The 20,668-nt window shown below is 48.6% G+C and overlaps 1 protein-coding gene across 1 annotated transcript in view; it reads right to left on the reverse strand.

Moving 5' to 3' along the window:
* skic2 (SKI2 subunit of superkiller complex) overlaps positions 1 to 20,668 on the reverse strand; it is a 94,919-nt gene that overhangs the window by 68,255 nt on the left and 5,996 nt on the right. Inside the window, exons 5-13 of the mRNA XM_072475533.1 lie at positions 18,542 to 18,656; positions 16,925 to 16,999; positions 16,739 to 16,792; positions 14,681 to 14,847; positions 11,119 to 11,262; positions 8,794 to 8,939; positions 7,130 to 7,276; positions 4,441 to 4,525; positions 2,382 to 2,488 (exon numbers count right to left, since the gene is read on the reverse strand). Coding sequence (XP_072331634.1) covers positions 2,382 to 2,488; positions 4,441 to 4,525; positions 7,130 to 7,276; positions 8,794 to 8,939; positions 11,119 to 11,262; positions 14,681 to 14,847; positions 16,739 to 16,792; positions 16,925 to 16,999; positions 18,542 to 18,656 — 1,040 coding nt within the window. The remainder of the gene's footprint in view (positions 1 to 2,381; positions 2,489 to 4,440; positions 4,526 to 7,129; positions 7,277 to 8,793; positions 8,940 to 11,118; positions 11,263 to 14,680; positions 14,848 to 16,738; positions 16,793 to 16,924; positions 17,000 to 18,541; positions 18,657 to 20,668) is intronic.

The following is a 20,668-nucleotide window of genomic DNA, read 5'->3' on the forward strand; positions in this document are numbered from 1 at the left end:
AGGATAACAGCGGTGGAATAGGAGGGGAGACGATCTACAAGTATAGCAGCATTCGTACCAGTAGCATAGCTTGATTAACCACCCCCTGCCCCTTTGCCAACACTTACGGCATCTCTGAATCCAAGTTCAACCAACATCCAAGTCATAGAAACGCCCAGCTAAGGAGGAGCCCAGACTAGATCTTACACCCAAGCTCTCTGGACTTTGGAAGACAGAGGGTTAAGAGTGAGGAAGCCTGACTACGAATGCCTACGGCCTCGGTGAGAGCAGACCTGGTGTACTGTGTATCGTTAATCTCCTTACACAAGCAGTGATGTATTTACCTTACAGGGGGTGAAATCAAGCTTCACTCGCCTGGTTCCTGGGATGATTCCAGGGACAATCCCGGGGGATTGTCCTACGAGGAGTGAGTGGGCTGGGCCTGTATTTCCCGGAGATTAAACAAATGGGAGGTGATCCCATTGAAACATATAAAACACCAAATGGGATTGAAAGGGCACTTAGGCGAGAAGCTGTTTCCCCTGGCTGGATAATGTAGAACTGGGGGACGTCGTTTAAGAATAAGTGGTCGGTCATGTAGGATTGAGGACGAGGAAAAACGTCTTTCTTCAACGGAATTCCCTACCTCGGACGGTTGTGGATAATCAGCCATTGACTATGTTCAAGGGCATCACCAGGTTTTTGGATACTAAGGGAATGAAAGGATACAGGGATAGTGTGGGAAGGTGGCTTTGAGGTCAAAGATCAGCCAAGATGTTACTGAATGACGGAGCAGGCTCAAACAGCCGAAATGGTCCACTGAAGCTTTTATATCCTTTGTTCCTAAAACTATTCTGGACTAGTGTTCACATCTGCCTGCTGGCCCTTCTTCTTGGCGGTAAAGGTTAGGGGGTTTAGTTGGTACTGAAGAAGGTTATGGAGGCAGTGGAGCACTAGCATTATCAGTGGTCTAGTAATCTAGAGACCGAGGGTAATGCTCTGGGACCAAGGCTCTAATCCCACCACGGCAGATGGTGGAATTGGAATTCAATTCAAATCTTGAATTACAAGTCGAATGATGACCACGGAACAATTGTCGGTTGTCGCAAAATCTTATCAGGTTCACTAATGCCCCTTAGCGAAGGAAATCTGCCATCCTCGCCCAGTCTGGCCTACATGCGACTCCAGGCCTACGGCAATGAGGTTGACTTTAGCCTAACAAGCCACTTGATTCAAGGGCAGTTAGGGAAAGGCAATAAATGCTGGCCTTGCCAGCAACGCCCACATCCCGTGAAAGAATTTTTTAAAAGACATATTTAGGAGAGCAACAAAAGGTTGAGAAAACTGACTCTTGGGATGAGGTGATTTTCCGATGAGGAAAGATTGTGTTGAAGGTCTATAATTCTTGGGGGTTTGGAAGAATGACAGGTGAAGTCGTTGATACATACAAAATTCTGAAGAGGTTTGACAGGGTGGACACAGGGATTGATGTCCCCTGATTGGGGAACCTCGAACATAGGGCACAGTCTCAGAATAAGTTGTTAGCCATTTTGAACTGAGATCTAGAGAAATGTCATCATTCATGAACCTTACATATTCTCTACTCCAGGGAGCTGCAGATGCTCCGTCACTGACTGTATTCAAGACAGAAGTCGATAGATTCTTGGGCACTAAGCGGATCAAGGGATATGGGGAGCGGGAAAGTGGAGACGATCAGCCATGATCATATTGAATGGCGGAGCAGGCTCGAGGGGCCGAATGGCCTCCTAGTGGTCCTACTGCTTGTGGTCTGTAGCGTTTGATTCCACAACGCAAAGTGTAGCCAACCCGGGATCAACAGGTGACTTCAGACTTCTGTATCCCGGGGCTCTCCACCACTGGAGGCTTTCACACCTCATGTCAAAGTCTGCTGCAGACTCATTAATAAAGAGATTGAATGCTACGATTAGTCAACAAGTCCATTATCGTTGTAACATGCAACTACTGGGATGACGGAAGATGAACTGGATGGACCTTGCGTTCACTGGATTCAGCAAAATAGCATCAATAGCAGTACATCACTATCAGTGTAGTACATGTGGACTCGGCGTGTCAAAAAGGGACTCTTTCAGAACAATGCACTAAATAGAAATCTATGGAAACATGCTTCACATCAAAATCTTTACTGAACCGTCTCGCTAGCCTTCGATAAATCAAGACTCCATTTCCTCACACAGTCGACAAGGTTTGCACTTGATTTCCTTTTCAAATCAGTGACAATTAAAGGGTCTAACCAGTGTCTCACCGTCCCACCCCCCACTGCCCTCCCCCCTCCTCCTTCAGGATCCTCTGGAATATGTAGGATGCGGCACAGCGAGGGAACAGGCGGGTGGCAGTCACGGTTTTCGAAGGAAACAGCTCACCCGATCCAGTCGGCAAACTCCAGGGTGTTGGGAACTGTGGCACTCAGGAGGATGAGGTTCACGTGGTCCGGAAGCATGATCAGCACTTCCTCCCATACAACTCCCCTCTGCAAGGAGAAAGAAGAATTATATAGCGACTGGCATGATCTTCAAAGGAAATTAAGCAATTCTTGAAGTTGTGAAGTCGGAAACTCGGCTGCCAATTGGCGCACTACAAGGTCCTGCTAGTCGCAAATTCAGATCATTTGTTTTCAGCAATGTTGGTTGAGGGTCAAATACTGGCCAGGACCATGCAGAGAACTCCCCTTTGCTCTTCTTCACAATAAATGCCCAACATAGAAAAGATTTAAACATACGCATACAGAATTATTGGTGGTGCAGTCGGTAGTGCCTTTGCCTGTGAGATGGAAGGGTTGAGTTCGAGTCTCACTCCAGGACTGGATGGTCACGGAACATTCAGCCATAATGTGGTCGAACAGGTCAAGGGCCAAACAGTAAATCCTTCAAACACAGGCAGGCGGTAATAGTGGGAGAGATTCCTGATCAGCCATGTGATGGGGGAAGATATTGGGGCCTCTACCATCGCATTCCCTCGAACCAGGCTACAACATACATATAAAAAGTAAATGTTGCCACAGCAACCTCGACCCACTGCTTAAACTGCCACTAGACATAATGCTAACAAAATTAATCCAATCGCCAGTCAAATAGCTTAGGAAAAGGGCAGCACGGTAGCACAAGTGGATAGCACAATTGCGTCACAGCTCCAGGGTCACAGGTTTGATTCCGGCTTGGGTCACTGTCTGTGCGGAGTCTGCACATCCTCCCCGTGTCTGCGTGGGTTTCCTCCGGGTGCCTCGGTTTCCTCCCACAATCCAAAGATGTGCAGGTTAGGTGGATTGGCCATGATAAATTGCCCTTAGTGTCCAAAACTGCCATTAGTGTTGGGTGGGGTTACTGGGTTATGGGGATAGGGTGGAGGTGTGGACCTTGGGTAGGGTGCTCTTTCCAAGAGCCGGTGCAGACACGATGGGCCGAATGGCCTCCTTCTGCACTGTAAATTCTATGACATTCACAGCGCTAGGTCCCAGGTTCGATTCCCTGCTGAGTCACGGTCTGTGCAGTCTGCACGTTCTCCCCGTGTCTGCGTGGGTTTCCTCCGGGTGCTCCGGTTTCCTCCCACAGTCCAAAGACATGCAGGTTAGGTGGATTGGCCATGATAAGTTGTCCTTAGTGACCAAAACGATTAGGAGGGGTTACTGGGTTACGCGGTTAGGGTGGAAGTGAGGGCTTAAGTGGGTTGGTGCAGACTCGATGGGCCGAATGGCCTCCTTCTGCACTCTATGTTCTATGAAAAAAATACCTTTGTAGCAGGTCCTTAATGCACACCGGAGGTGGATGACGGAAACCCTCAGTTTAACATCTCATCCAATAGTGCTGCACTCCCTCAGTGCTGCTCTGTGGACTGTCAGCCTTGGAGAATTATCTCCACCCCTCTCTGGAGTAGAACTTGAACCTTCTGGCTCAGGAGTGGGATTGTATTGACTTCCCTTTCCCAAAATTATGAAGGTCTTGAGAGAATAAACAGATCAAAGCTCTTGCAGAACGTCGCAAACCAGAAGGCACAGGTGGTGATTGTTCCTTTAAGGGCAACGCAGGCCATGTGATCCTTACTCTGCTGTGTTGCCCTTAAAGGGACAATTATCACACACAGTTTTAAGAAAACTAGGAAAAAGAATTCAGGGAAAATAATTTTTTTTTGCGACAAGTTGTTATGATGTGGAACGCACAACCTAAAAGGGTAGTGCAAAGAGATTCAATAAGACTGTTCAAAAGGAAACCACACAGATGTATTTATAGAGAGAGGGATAATTTGCAAGGTTATGGGATTGGAGCACGGGAGTAGCTCTTGTTAGAGCTCTTGGCCAGGATGAACACGATGGACCGAATGGCCTCTTGTGCTGCGCGATTTAGTCTAATTCCTCTCCTGTAGGGATGATCTCCAGTTCCATTGAGTGTTCGGAGGAGGTGCTACTTGGAAGTTGTGGGTTAGCCTCACCTCGGCATCGTTGACATAGTGAACCTCATCAAATATCACCCATTCAAGATCACGAATAGCATCCGAGCCATTGTATAACATGGACCTGCGGGAGACAAAGGTACAGAGTCATGGTCCGCACTACTTCTTCAAAACTTATTTCAGGGAATGAGAGTGTTGTTGACAAGACCAGTGTTGCCCATCCCTCATTGCCCTGGAGCTGAGTAGTGGGCTAGATTTTTTTTAATAATAAGTACCCAATTATTTATTTTTTTCCAATTAAGGGGCAATTTAGCGAGGCCAATCCACCCAACCTGCACATTTTTGGGTTGTGGGGGGTGAAACCCACGCAGACATGGGGCCCAGAGCCGGGATGCGAACTGCAGCGCCGCAGTGTCAGTGCTAACCACTGCACCACATGCCGCCCTTGTGGTGGGCTAGGTTATTTAAGAAGGTAGTTAAGAGTCCGCCAGATTGCCAGTGGGTCTCAAGTCATGTCTAGGGCAGACCAGTTAAGGATGGGAGATTATCATAAAGCAAAATACTGCGGATGCTGAAAATCTGAAATAAAGCGGAAAAACTCAACAGGTCCGGCAACATCAGTGGAGGGAATCAGAGTTTTAAATCTGTATGACTTCTTTTCAGAGCTAAAGAGATTGAGAAACATGATGGATTTTATTTGGGAGAGGGCAGAGTAGAGAAAAAGATCAGAGATAGGTAGGAACTAGTGGAGATTGGACAAAGGTGTTGTGGGCACAAAACAAAGGGAGTGTTAATGATAGTGTGAAGGACTCAAGAAGGTGCCGATAGAGGCATAAAAGAGAGCAGAATGTGTTAATAGAACAAAGGTCAGTGCTTTTTGAAAGCAGAAGTTAAGAACAAGTGATAGATGGGGACACTGGGACAAACAAAAATGGGATTAAAAAAAGGAGGTTAATATGGAGGAGAGAATTCATGGTCTGAAGTTGTTGAGCTCAATGTTCAGCCCAGAAGGCTGCAACGTGCCTAATCGAAAAGATAGCAGATTTCCTTCCCAAAAGGACAGATGGATTTTTACAGCAATCGACAATATTTGTCATGGTCACCATTACTGTGGCTATCTTTAGATTCCAGATTAATTGAATTGAAGTTTAAAATCCACCAGCATGGTGGGATTGGAATCCATTTCTATCGAGCATGAGCCCCAGCCTCTAGATTACCAGTCCAGTGAGATTACCACTAAACCACTATCACCAGCCTGGCTGGTGATGTAGCCATCTAGGATGGTCACTTACAACAAGAACATGGACGTTCGCAAAGCCTAAAGGGAAATATGGCCAATACAAGATTCAGGCAGACACAGAGCCTGAATGTATATTCGTGAGCAGAGAATCCAGACAGTATCTAAACCCCCAGCCGATTTGCATTCTAATGATCCATCTCCGTGAGACAAAAGACTGGAACTCGGGTATGTGATTCGATTCCAGACACATCGGCGCCACTCTCTTTACTCAGGAAGCATGAACAGCAAGGTCAATGACCGCTTAGGACACGCCCAGCCATCGAGACACCCGCCCCTTTATTGGCTCAGATCGAAGGCAGTGATCGAAACCTGCCGAATTAATTGGGTCCAAACCTAAGGACCGCCCAAAAGAGCGCAAACCCCCCCCCCCCCCCCCCCCCCCCCCACCCCCAAGGAAAAAGAGAGACCGTGTGTTCGATCTCTTTTGGACCTGGCGCTCTGGCCACGTCCATCTCCAACGGCAGCACCACGGCCAGAAGCAAGTTCAAGTTCAACGCTCGCTACCAGTCGGATGAACCCAGCTGAACCGCAGTTACTTCTCCAGACCCAGCAGATCCAGATTCGAACAAAGGCCACTGTTCCTCTGACCCTAAGCCGGGTGCCTGAAGTTAAGTACAGGTTGTTAGGTGTAATTTAGCTCGTAGTGTTTATGTTGCATGTACAAGTTAATCTTGTGTGTAAATAAAGTATTATTGAACTTGAACTAACTAACTGGTTGTTGGGTCTTTGATCGATATCCGGTTGAAGGACTGGTATCATTTGATACCTGGCGACTCTGAAAGCAATATAATATCAATATCGCAACAAAGGAAGGGAAACCTTATTGACTGTCATATTTATAGCAAGTAAATATAGCAACATGACCAATCCTGTCAACCGCTGATTCCAATCTATATAGAATCATAGAATTTACAGTGCAGGAGCAGGCCATTTGGCCCATCGAGTCTGCATCAAGCAAATGGAGCTGAACGTCCAACATTACTGGAGAAACCAATTAGACCACTACAAAAAAATTGAAGAATAAACTGAACTGGCCTCCCAGCATCAACATAAGTATCAGATCCCGAACAGCGCCAGTGGGGATACCCACATCAGATGGACTGCAATGCTTCAAGTTGGCAGCTCACCACTACCTTCACAAGGGCAATGAGCGATGGGCAACAAATCTTGGCCTTTCCAACGACGCCCACATCCCAACAATGAATTAACAAAAAAAAAGAATTTGGAGGAAGATATTCAGTGTCCAGCACAGTGTGTAGAGGATAAGGGGAGAGGGGTTGGTGGGCACAAAGCCCGAGGATACTAGTTAATTAGTTTGGGTTATGGGGGGGGGAAATCAAGAATGAAAGTGGAAAAATATGAAAGAAGGGAAGGAAATAAAGAGAGAAGGAGGTGTGACAGTGAGGACAAAGAGAGAGAGATACAGACCTGAGAATTTCTGTCGTCATTATGAGGCAGGAAGCTTCCGGATGTAACTGGACGTCTCCAGTCAGGAGACCAACATCTTTAAATGTGTTTTTGAAATCCCTGAATTTCTGGTTGGACAGTGCCTTAATGGGCGACGTGTAGATTGTCCTGTGGGAAGAATTCAGTCGTGTTAGCAGGAGCAGTGACGCAGTCAAAGAGCATCAGAAACAGGAGCAGGAGTAGACCATGCAGCACCTTGAGCCTGCTCCACGGCTTCACATGATCATGGTTGATTTTCAGCTATAATTCCCACTTTCCTGTCCACTACCTACATCCCTGAGAGGACAAAAACTCCATCCCAGTCAGGAATATACTCAATAATGGAGCACCCACAATCTCCTCAGGTGGAGATTTCCAAAGATTCACAACCTTTTAGGTGAACAAATTCTCCACATCTCAGTCCAAGATAACAGACCCACTGTTCTGTGAAGGAGAAGGAAAAGGTCGAGCTGCCTCGCTCTCTGTCACCAGCTTCGGGTCGACGCGAACTTGCAACTACGGACGTTGGGGGAATTTAGTTTAGCTTGCTACCATTTACAACTCTACCTTCTGTACAAATGACAGTGCTGAAGCAAACTGGCTCCATGCACAGCAAGCGTGCAGAATTCACATATCCTCATCAATTGTGCCACACAATTCCTGCTTCTGGAAGTACCAATACCCGGATGGCGCGTATGAAATCTGAGAGGAATCAGATTGGTTAGCACCTCAAATGGAACAGTTGACCATAACTGCAAATTTAGGAAGTCATTCCCATTTACCCTCCAAAATGACAAAATATATTCCTCCTTGTCTGGTTTCTTCTGCACCGCCCATCAATACCTCAGGATGCCATTAGTCACTTTCCAACCAATTAAATACTTCTCCAAATGCAGTCCCTGTCATGACGTAGAGGGCATATTTGCACATAGCAAGGCCCCACACCAACAACAATGAGAAATACAATCAGCTATTCCATTTTAGCGTCATTGATCGAAGGGTAGATATTGGCACAGGCACCAGGGTGGAACTCCTGGCTCTCCTTCAAATTAGAGGCCTTGGAATGTTTATATCCACCCAAGGGAGCAGATGAAGCCTTGGTTCAACATCTCATCTGAAAGGCACCTCCAATAGTGCAACACTCCCTCAGTCTTGACCCTCCGAAAGTACAACGTTGGGTCTATACTGAATCTCTGCAATGCAGCACTCCCTCAGTACTCTCAGGGAAGTGATCCCTTTGCACTGACCCACCGGCAGTGCAGCGCTCCCTTAGTAATGACCCTCCGACAGCATAACACTCCTTCAGTAGTGGCCATCGCAAAGTTAGTATTTGTTTAGGACTGACCCTCCCTCAGGATTGCCCGACAACACAGCAATCCCAGAGTACAAACAATGCGTCACTCCCTTATTATAGATCGTCCAACAGTGCATCACTTGCTCTGCACTGACCTTCCAACAGTGCAGCACTTCCTCATTATTGGCACTGGGAGTAATAAGCTTCATTTTGTACGAGTCCGTGGACTGGGGACATGAACCCATGAAAAGTAGGGAGAAGAATGTTACTGACTCGAATCGAGGTTTAGATCAGGAATCTGGCTGACAGCTGATTGGTCAGGCTGGTTTGTCTTTACTTTGCACAGTCTCACCTGGTCATGTGTTTCTGCGAAAGTGCGATTGCGTACTCAGCGACGACTGTCTTGCCAGCTGATGTGTGGGCTGCCACAAACACCGAGTCATGGGTCTCGAGGCGTAGGATTGCCTGCTTCTGAAAGACGTCCGGCTCAAAGGGCCACTGAAGGAATGGGCAGGGGGTAATGAGAAAAACATGGTGTGATTAGATAAATATATACCACCTTAAAGAGGATGTGGGTTCTTAATTCGGTCATTGGGATTAGCTCAGAAAAATCAAAGACACAGATTTATATAGTGCTCATCACAACCTTTCAGGCTTATTGATATTCAGCAGTCCCGCACTCCCTCAACACTAGGCCTCCGACAGGGCAGCACTCCCTCGGCACCGGCCCTCCGACAGTGCAGCACTCCCTCGGCACCGGCCCTCCGACAGTGCAGCACTCCCTCGGCACCGGCCCTCCGACAGTGCAGCACTCCCTCGGCACCGGCCCTCCGACAGTGCAGCACTCCCTCAGCACCAGCCCTCCGACAGTGCAGCACTCCCTCAGCACCGGCCCTCCGACAGTGCAGCACCAACTCGGCACCGGCGCTCCGACAGTGCAGCACCAACTCAGCACCGGCCCTCCGACAGTGCAGCACTCCCTCAGCACCGGCCCTCCGACAGTGCAGCACTCCCTCGGCACCGGCCCTCCGACAGTGCAGCACTCGCTCGACACCGGCCCTCCGACAGTGCAGCACTCGCTCGACACCGGCCCTCCGACAGTGCAGCACTCCCTCGGCACCGGCCCTCCGTCAGTGCAGCACTCGCTCGACACCGGCCCTCCGACAGTGCAGCACTCGCTCGACACCGGCCCTCCGACAGTGCAGCACTCCCTCGGCACCGGCCCTCCGTCAGTGCAGCACTCGCTCGACACCGGCCCTCTGACAGTGCAGCACTCCCTCAGCACCGGCCCTCTGACAGTGCAGCACCAACTCGGCACCGGCCCTCCGACAGTGCAGCACCAACTCGGCACCGGCCCTCCGACAGTGCAGCACACCCTCGGCACCGGCCCTCCGACAGTGCAGCACTCCCTCGGCACCGGCCCTCCGACAGTGCAGCACTCCCTCGACACCGGCCCTCCGTCAGTGCAGCACCAACTCGGCACCGGCCCTCCGTCAGTGCAGCACCAACTCGGCACCGGCCCTCCGACAGTGCAGCACTCCCTCGGCACCGGCCCTCCGACAGTGCAGCACTCGCTCGACACCGGCCCTCTGACAGTGCAGCACTCCCTCGGCACCGGCCCTCCGACAGTGCAGCACCAACTCGGCACCGGCCCTCCGACAGTGCAGCACTCCCTCGGCACCGGCCCTCCGACAGTGCAGCACCAACTCGGCACCGGCCCTCTGACAGTGCAGCACTCCCTCGGCACCGGCCCTCCAACAGTGCAGCACCAACTCGGCACCGGCCCTCCGACAGTGAAGCACTCCCTCGGCACCGGCCCTCCGTCAGTGCAGCACCAACTCGGCACCGGCCCTCCGACAGTGCAGCACTCCCTCGGCACCGGCCCTCCGACAGTGCAGCACTCCCTCGGCACCGGCCCTCCGACAGTGCAGCACTCGCTCGACACCGGCCCTCTGACAGTGCAGCACTCGCTCGACACCGGCCCTCCGACAGTGCAGCACTCCCTCGGCACCGGTCCTCCAACAGTGCGGCACTCGCTCGACACCGGCCCTCCGACAGTGCAGCACCAACTCGGCACCGGCCCTCCGACAGTGCAGCACTCGCTCGACACCGGCCCTCCGACAGTGCAGCACTCGCTCGACACCGGCCCTCCGACAGTGCAGCACTCCCTCGGCACCGGCCCTCCGACAGTGCAGCACTCCCTCGGCACCGGCCCTCCGACAGTGCAGCACTCCCTCGGCACCGGCCCTCCAACAGTGCGGCAGTCGCTCGACACCGGCCCTCCGACAGTGCAGCACTCCCTCGTCACCGGCCCTCCGACAGTGCAGCACTCCCTCGGCACCGGCCCTCCGACAGTGCAGCACTCCCTCGGCACCGGCCCTCCGACAGTGCAGCACTCCCTCGGCACCGGTCCTCCGACAGTGCAGCACTCGCTCGACACCGGCCCTCTGACAGTGCAGCACTCCCTCTGAGGGGAGGGAAGAGATGGGGTGGGGAAGAAGTGCGATTGGGGGAGAAAATGGGGTCCAAAGGAAGAAAGGGGCGGTGAGATGTATTCAGTGTTAGAACAGGTCGAACACAGTCGCAGATCACAAACCATCCACCCACACCCCACCACAACCTGCTCAAACCCAATTCCAAGACCACAAGAGACAGCAAGTGCTGGCTTGGCTCTCACCTTGAAAACTGGATCCTGGATTCGCTTGTAGAAATCGTCCACAGGGGTGCTGATGTCGACTGGGACAGCCCACTGCTCCTTCTCAAAGATGGACCCTGCCTCCTTCTTTTCACTCAGCTTGGGCTGAGAAGTGACTTTCAGCTCCTGAACAGAAACACAGAGAACCGAGCTTCAGTCCACACACCCGAGGGCTCCTTACCCTCACTGACAGGGTTGTCACTGGCAGTCCCCCTCCCAGAATTCCGATTCAGCCAACCCTCACCACTAGAAAGGCAGAGTACATTTTTGTTATTTGTTCATGGGGTGTGGGCATCACCGGCAAGGCCAGCATTTATTGCCCATCCCGAATTGCCCTCGACAGCAGTTCAGCGTCAACATGTAGACCAGACCGGGTAAGGATGGCAGATTTCCTTCCCGAAGAACAGCACAGTGGCACAGTGCCCTCCTGCTCCAGGGTCCCAGGTTTAATTCCGCCCTTGGGTGACTGTCCGTATTGAGTTTGCACTTTCTCCCAGTGTCTGCGTGGGTCTCCTCCGGGTGCTCCGGTTTCCTCCCAGTCTAAAGATGTACAGATGAGGCAGATTGGCCTGGTTAAATTGCCTCTTAGTCTCCAAAAGGTTAAGTGTGGTTACGGTGATAGTGCAGGGGAGTGGGCCTAGGTAGGGAGCTCTTACAGAGGATCGTCACAGACTCGGTGGACCGAATAGTCTCCTTCTGCACTGCAGAGATTCTATGGAAAGGACCTTAGTGAAGCAGATGGGTTTACGAATATGAGGATAGTTTCACCCTTACTGTTTTCACGGCAATCGTGATTGACAACTCACTTTCAATTCCAGATTTTATTATTTGAGTTTAAAATGTTACCATCCGCCCTGGTGGGATTTGAACCTGTGTCCCCAGAGCATTAGCCTGGGGCTCTGGATGACTGAGACGTTACTGGAAGCTTGGTGACAAAGGAGAATCTGGCAGGAGGGTCACTCGAGGCACGTATTTATATTAAAGAACCAAAGAACCAGAGGGGACACGAGATTTCTTTGGTCAGGGAAGTGGGAGTATGGTGCAAGCAGATCCAATTCGAACTTTCAAAAGAGGGAATTGGATTTAAAAAAACATGCGAGGTGGGTACAAAGAACAAAGAAAAGTACAGCACAGGAACAGGCCCTTCGGCCCTCCAAGCCCGTGCCGACCATGCTGCCCGACTAAACTACAATCTTCTACACTTCCTGGGTCCATATCCCTCTATTCCCATCCTATTCATGTATTTGTCAAGATGTCCCTTAAATGTCACTATCGTCTCTGCTTCCACCACCTCCTCCGGCAGGGGTTCCACGTACCCACTACCCTCTGTGTAAAAACTTGCCTCGTACATCTACTCTAAACCTTGCCCCTCGCACCTTAAACCTATGCCCTAGTAATTGACTCCTCTACCCTGGGGTAAAGCCTCTGACTATCTACTCTGTCTATGCCCCTCATAATTTTGTAGACCTCTATCAGGTCGCCCCTCAACCTCCGTCGTTCCAGTGAGAACAAACCAAGTTTATTCAACCGCTCCTCATACCTAATGCCCTCCATACCAGGCAACATTCTGGTAAATCTCTTCTGCACCCTCTCTAAAGCCTCCACATCCTTCTGGTAGTGTGGCGACCAGAATTGAACACTATACTCCAAGTGTGGCCTAACTAATGTTCTATACAGCTGCAACATGGCTTGCCAATTCTTATACTCAATGCCCCGGCCAATGAAGGCAAGCATGCCGTATGCCTTCTTGACTACCTTCTCCACCTGTGTTGCCCCTTTCAGTGACCTGTGGACCTGTACACCTCGATCTCTCTGACTTTCAATACTCTTGAGGGTTCTACCATTCACTGTATATTCCCTACCTGCATTAGACCTTCCAAAATGCATTACCTCACATTTGTCCGGATTAAACTCCATCTGCCATCTCTCCGCCCAAGTCTCCAAACAATCTAAATCCTGCTGTATCCTCTGACAGTCCTCATCGCTATCCACAATTCCACCAACCTTTGTGTCGTCTGCAAACTTACTAATCAGACCAGTTACATTTTCATTTATATATACTAAAAAACAGCAAAGGTCCCAGCACTGATCCCTGCGGAACACCACTAGTCACAGCCCTCCAATTAGAAAAGCATCCTTCCATTACTACTCTCTGCCTTCTATGACCTAGCCAGTTCTGTATCCACCTTGCCAGCTCACCCCTGATCCCGTGTGACTTCACCTTTTGTACTAGTCTTCCGTGAGGGACCTTGTCAAAGGCCTTACTGAAGTCCATATAGACAACATCCATTGCCCTACCTGCATTAATCATCTTTGTGACCTCCTCGAAAAACTCTATCAAGTTAGTGAGACACGACCTCCCATTCACAAAACCATGCTGCCTCTCACTAATATGTTCATTTGCTTCCAAATGGGAGTAGATCCTGTCTCGAAGAATTCTCTCCAGTAATTTCCCTACCACTGACGTAAGGCTCACTGGCCTGTAGTTCCCTGGATTATCCTTGCTTGGGGGTTCGGGGCTATGGAATAAAAAGAGCAGGGGTTGTAGTGTCAATTGGACAGATCCATCAAGGAACCAGCACGAGTGCAGTGGGCCAAGTGGCCCCCCTTCTGCAATCCTACGGGAGGCGGAGGTTGACAATCTTCACTCGGGTGTCAGGGCGTTGGCAGAAAGCAAAGGTTGCCACAACCTGTCCCACCATGGTGGCAGATTTCTCCTCCATTCTCTTTACTTCCCAATAGGGGAGTTGGCTGCTGAGGATTTGGAATCTGACCAGATATTTCCCCATTTCTACACCAGTGCATGTCGTGCTGGTGGGGCTACGGCATTTCAGCCAAATATATATATGCAACTTCTTCAGCTGCACCAAGGCTCCAACATGCACACTGGGCCGAGGCTCCATTGAACAATAGCCTGCTTTGAATATTGCTGAAAAGAGGGACACGTTGCCGCAACAATGATTCCTCACAATGACTGGTCACAGTGACAAGCTTCAGGAGGTCCTAGAGAGACTGGCTATAGGGAGGGCACGTGACAAGTTGCAATTTAACACACTAATGTTAAGTGGTACGTTCTGACAGGAAGAATGAAGGTACAATTTCAAAAGTCACAAGGGGATGTTGGAGAAGAGATTTATTCAAATGAGATCTGGGATGAGGGGGCGGATTTAAGGTGATTGGCAAAAGAGCCAGTGGGGACATGAGAATTTTTATTTTTTAAACAGCGCGTTGTTGTGATCTGAAGGTCCTGTCTGAAAGTGGGGTGGAAATAGATTCAATCGCTTTCAAAAGGGAGCTGAATAAATACTTAAAAGAGAAATATCAGGGTGATAGGGAAAGAGCAGGACATGGGACAAAATGGATCAATCTCCCAAAGAGCCACCTCAGATCCATGGGCCAAATGACCTCATCAGGGGCAACATTCTAAGATACTCAGGCAGTTTTCATGTGCAGCCCAGTTATAAGTGGTCACTTGTTAAGGGATTCGGAGCTGGGGTTTTGCCTCTGCCTTATTCAAACAGGCTTGTTCCTATTTGTGTTTAACCTGTAACACCAAGTCTTCCAAGCTGTTGGTTCTGGGGAGAGGCTGCTTTGCTTCAGCTGTCTTCCTTTTCTTTTCATCCTCTTCATCACTGGATCCTCCGAGGTTGAAGTCGTCCATTGCCCCAATAAGGTTTGTGAGGCTCAGTAAGCCAGGGGCCACCTTGTGCTCTATGGGTGGAGGGGAAAAGACAGAGCGAGAGAGAGAGAGAGAGAGAGAGACAGACAGGGAGGGGAGGGGGAGAGAGAAACAGACAGACAGAGGGAGAGAAAGACAATAAAAGCCTTTATTTAACACAGAGAAACTGAACTGGACCAGCCATGTAAATATATTGTCTCCAAGAGCACGTCAGAGGCAGGGAATCGTGCAGCGAGTAACTCATTTCCCGACTCCCCAAAGTCTGTCCGCCACATACAAGGCACAAGTCAGGGGTGTAATGGAATACTCTCCACTTGCCCGGATGAGTGCAGCTCCAACAACACTCAAGAAGTTTAACACCATCCAGGACAAATCAGCCCCATTTGATTGGCACCCCATCCACAGACATTCACTCCCTGCACTAACACCCCTTCTGCAATCCTACGGGAGAGTGTAGCATCTACAAGATGCACTGAAGTAACTGACAAGAGTTTCTTTGGACGGCACCTTCCAAACACACGATCTCTACCAGCCAGAAGGACGAGGGAAACGGACATATGGGAACACCAGTAGCTGCAAGCTCCCCTCCCAAGCCACTCGCCATCATGACTTGGAATGATATTGCCATTTCTTCATTGATACTGGGTGAAAATCCTGAACTCCCTCCCCAAGAGCACTGTGGGTGTACCTGCACCAGATGCATTGCGGCAGTTTAAGAAGGCAGCTCACCACCACCTTCTCAAGGGCAATTAGGATGGGGCAATAAATGCTTGGTTGCATTCTCACCTCAGCCAGAAGCTTCTAGATCCAAGCCCCAATCTAGGATTAGATCACATAAGAGCCATTCAGCCCCTTGAGCCTGCTCCACCAGTCAATATGAACATGGTGGGCTTTCTGCCTCAACTCTACTTGCCTGCTCCCCACATCCTGGATTCCCTGCGAGACCAAAAATCGGTCTATCTCAGCCTTACATATATTCAACGATGGAGCGTCCCCAACCCTTTGGGGTAGAGAATTCCAAAGATTCACAACTCCTTGAGTGAAGAAATTTCTCCATCTCAGACCTAAATGGTTGCCCCCATATGCTGAGATTGTGTCCCTGTGTTAAAGATTCCCCACACACGAATGCCTATCCTTTCAAGCCCCTTCAGAACCTCGTCTGCTTCAACAGAATTTCACGCGAGGACTGCGTAGGCGTAACTTCATCAGCCTCTCATCGTAGGACTACCTTCTCATCCCAGGATTCAAGCTAGTGGACTGTGCCGTCACCGAGGCACATATATCCTTTGTTACATATCGAGACCAAAACAGCACTCAGAACTCCAAGTCCGTTCTTACCAAAGCTCTAAGCTCTGCAGAATTTTCAGCTTCTTTATTCTAACACTCCAATTCAATAAACGCCATCATACCACGTGCCTTCCTCGTTATTGCTGCACCTGCGTCAGAACTTTACATGTTCTTTGTAAAAGAATAACCAAGACTCTCTGAACATCAATATTTACAAGTTATATGTCTTTCCAAAAATTATTCTGCTTTCCTCTTCTTAGTACCAAAGACAATAACCTCACACTTCCCCACAGTGCATTCCACCAAGTCAACCTTATCTGGGCTGAGCCGGCCACGCAGGAGTACGAAAGTGTCACGCTAATTCGAGGCCCTGCCAGTCCTGTCAAATGGGCATTTCTACTTGGGATTACATTTGAGAATCAGTGCACAGAAGTTGTCCTGGGGTCCTGGCCAGAGAACCTCCCTCAAATATCAGCACAAACAGATCACTGCACTTACCTAGGAATACCGGCGAGTAACTCGGTGATTGCAAAGTGCTTTGGGGTCCCTAAACATGTGATGGGGGCAGTACACGGGGCAGGCCGTTCTCATTCCCCCTTTGAAACAGCCGCTGACCAAATGCACTCTTGTGGTTACCTGTTTTTTTGAAATTCAGCCCTTTTTTCCAACCTGGAGGCACAGTCAGTAAATCTGAAACAATAATACACAAATAGGACACTTTTTAGCTGCCCACGAATATCGAGCTACTGAGTGGCTGAGCGCAAGTGAAAAGGAACTGTGAGCGGGAGAGCGCCGTTCAAATCTGGGCTGGGAATCACTTACCCTTTTCAAAGTCAATGCTTTCTTCAAATTCTCCCATTGACTTAATCATATCCAAACTTGGTTCATCCATGCCCCCTAAAAAAGAAAGAGTAAATACGTTTCTTACATAGAGTTTAATAGAATTTACAACACAGAAACAGGCCATTTGACCGAACAGATCAACGTTGGGGCTTTGATGCACTGCATAATCCTCCTACCAGCATACAATCTATTTCTGTGCCCTTCATGCTTTTATCTATAATCCCCTTAAATGTATCCATGTGGCCTGCCTCAACCATTCCCCCGATGACCCCTGGCACACAGTCACACATATTTACACTCCTGCTATTCCCTGTCCCTCAGAAATGAGAATCTGCAACGGAGGCCACAAGAGGCTAATATTGAGGAAGTTGGAGGACATGTGTAGCGGAGTGTGGAAATAAGCTGCAGGGCTGTACAACCAAGAGCTGTTCTACTGTGTAATGGCGACACATGACAGTTTCTGATCAGCTGAATGAGGGGGAAGAGAAATACCCAGACGCGGCGTGTTCTAAGTTAGCTAAACCTAACCAGAATGGAAGAAGGGAACACCAACTGACCTTGGTGTACCATGGTTAGGGTCATGGGGTGGGAGACAAATGGACACAAAGATTCAGGGATTCAGCAAATTACCATTCAGTGAACCTTTCTGGAAAGGGCACAATACACGTATGCGAGGTGTGGACAGAATTAGGCTCAGCTCAGTTAATTAACTTAGAAACACTAACCCTGAATAATAAAAGGAAAGATGTGCATTTATATAGTGCCTTTCACCTCACAATATTCCAAAGTAGTTGACAGCCAAATGAAGTGCAGCCAATGATGAAAATGTGGCAGTCAATCTGCGCCTAGCAAGAATCCATAAATAGTCCCAAATTCTCACAATCCACTGGGTCAAGAGGTTTGTTCCGAATTCTTGACTGGATGCATGTGTGGCTATTTTGGATTGGTGGCCCCTAGTTCTGCACTTCCCCCAAGGTTAATTCCCCCAACACCATTTTGGTTGTTTTGGAAAGGTTTGGTGATGTCTGGGATCAAGCGTATAAAATAATGTGCTTCAAACTTGTACAAAAATACACTGTGCTTTACAAATCCTTTTTACTGCCTTGATCCTTCCTGTCTCTTGAATAGTCTTAATGTGTATTAGGTTTAAAAATAGGGTTGTGTATTATACCTGAGAGCATCACAAAAGGTGGCAAGTACATACATATTTAATGTGTGCACAGGAGTGTGCAAACTAATGAGGCGTGAGCACCACAAAAAACAGGAGTGTTACAGTGGAAATTTGGATGATCATCAGCAGAAGTGTTTCATAGGCACAGTGTTATAACAGGAATCAGGATGGTAAAAGTTAGTGCGAATGTGTTTAATAGGAACAGCGTTATAACAGGAATCAGGGTGATAAAAGTTAGTATGCGAGTGTGTTTAATAGGGACAGTGTTATAACAGGAATCAGGATGGTAAAAGTTAGTGGGAGTATGTTTAATGGGGACAGTGTTATAACTAAAATCAGGATGGTGGAAATTAGTGAGCTTTATGTTAATAGGGACAGTATTGCCGCAGTCATCAGTATAACAATGGAGATGTGGAGTGCTGTACCTGGCCAGAATGGGTAATTAGTGGAACTGCCTCTTACAGTTTGTGTTGGGGGTCCAGGCGGTCGCTGCAGAGAGAGGGAGTTCTTTATGGACAATCCTGTATCATCCAGACGTACCTGTCAGGAAAGTAAACAATCAAACAACTTTCATGAATGCAGCACCTTTTAACATTGAACTTCCACCCTAGGTCTTTCAGGATACATAGTCACGGAGGGAATTCCCCAGATTGTCCTCTCATTGTCACGGCGCAGTTCCAGTGGGAAGAAAATCAGGAGCTGATAGAGCCATTCGGCCCATCGACTCTGTGCTGGCTCTTTCACAGGCAAATCCAGTTAGTCCCACTTTCCCTCCCTTGTGGAACATGAATTATTTCCTCAGGTCGCCTTGGGTTCTATTCTCAATCACCTCAAATCCGTGCCCTCGGTTCTCGGCCCTTAGTCACTGCAGACACTTTATCTTCATCCATCTTTCTCAGCTGTCCATGGTTTAAAACACCTCTATCAAATCGCCTCTTTATCTGCACGCATTATGTGGGTTTTTTTAAAATCATGAGGTATGGGCATTGCCAGCAAGGCCAGCAATTACTGCCTGTCCCCAAATACAGATAACAGAGTAAACAATACTGCTGTGGATTTAGTCACACGTAGGTCAGTCCGGGTGAGGACTGCAGATTTCCTTGACTGAAAGACTTAGCAAGGTTTTTTTTTACAACAATCGGTATCAGCTTCATGGGCACAATAACGGAGACTAGTTTTTACATTCCAGATTTATTCATGAAATTTAAACTCAACCAGAAGCCATGTGTGGGATTTGAACACGTGTCCCCAAAGCATTTAGCCAGGGCCTCTGGATTACTAGTCTAGTGCTTCGCCAGCAAGCCACTGTTTCCCTGTTGTTTAATCTGTCCAAATTGAGCCTGCCATCAGTTCCTCCTACAAATTAAGTCTAAACTATGTAAGGGTCCTTCCTGTTTGTTCATGTTTATTCCCTTTATTTCCCCGCTCTTTTTTTTGCCATTACATTTTTGATCCATGGATGATTAATGGACACGTGTCTTTAAGGCAAGTGGCCTGTACCTTTAATTCAAGCAAGGAATTCAGCAGCAGGAGCGATCACACTGCTAGTCTGTGCTGGTGAGTTGTAGACTGACTGGCATCAGTGAACAGGGATGGGCTGGGGTGTTGATAGATTTGGCTGGTACCCAATGAATTGGCCTGAAAGGCTGTGCTCTGCCCAGTAAGGGGTGCTGATTGGATCTTATCCCAGTGGGGTGGTTCAGAGTCACGAGGTTTTAGCTTTGGTTTCAGTTTGACTCCAGGCAGCCTCAAGGAAGATCCTACTATTCTCTCCTCTCTGTTTTCCTGCAGAAAGGTTGTGCTTCTGAACTGGCAGAGAGCCTGGGTGACCTATTTACAGGAGAACCATTACAGATTGTGTAGACAAAGCCCAGAATCTACTAACTCTCCCCAGAAAAGCTGTGCATTTTCTAAACGACAGAGGGCTGAAGGCGAACCACGAACTGAAAGCAAGGTTTGATGAAACAAAGTCTCTGCCTCTCAAGGAAAGGTGGGAGTAAGGTGGTTTATTTTTCAATAAATGTTTTTATAAAGGATTTTTCATATTTATTGTGTTTTTAAAAACTGCAGGAAAACCAGCACAGGCTGCAAAACAAAGACTGTGATTTACAAGCTACCTGAGAAGAAAGCATGTGAAGAACCATCATCTGAAGCTAAGACTTTTTTCTCTTTCATGTTTTTTTTAACCCCTTTACCACCCCTCTGTGTTTGTCTGTCTTGTGTGTGCATGCAGAGGGCGGGGAGGCACGTTAAAGTGCGAGTTGGGTATTTATTAATATTTAACCAATTGCATTTGGCGTGTATTTCATTATATCCCTGTTATAAATAAACAGTAATTGTGTTTAAACTTACAAACCTGGTGACTGTGATTATTGAGCAGTCAACGGCCAAAGAATTTGAGTATTTTTAGAAGAATTATTGGTTCATTCACTGGAGTTGTGACTCCCAGACGGGTGGGGCTGGAATGGACAGCGCACTTGCCGAGGGTATTGTAACAATAATGACAGGTAGCTGTTCGCCGTGCTGGAAAATAATGTGTTCCATCCAGTTGC

The sequence above is a fragment of the Scyliorhinus torazame genome, chromosome 14, assembly GCF_047496885.1.
Source record: "Scyliorhinus torazame isolate Kashiwa2021f chromosome 14, sScyTor2.1, whole genome shotgun sequence".
NCBI lineage: Eukaryota > Metazoa > Chordata > Chondrichthyes > Carcharhiniformes > Scyliorhinidae > Scyliorhinus > Scyliorhinus torazame.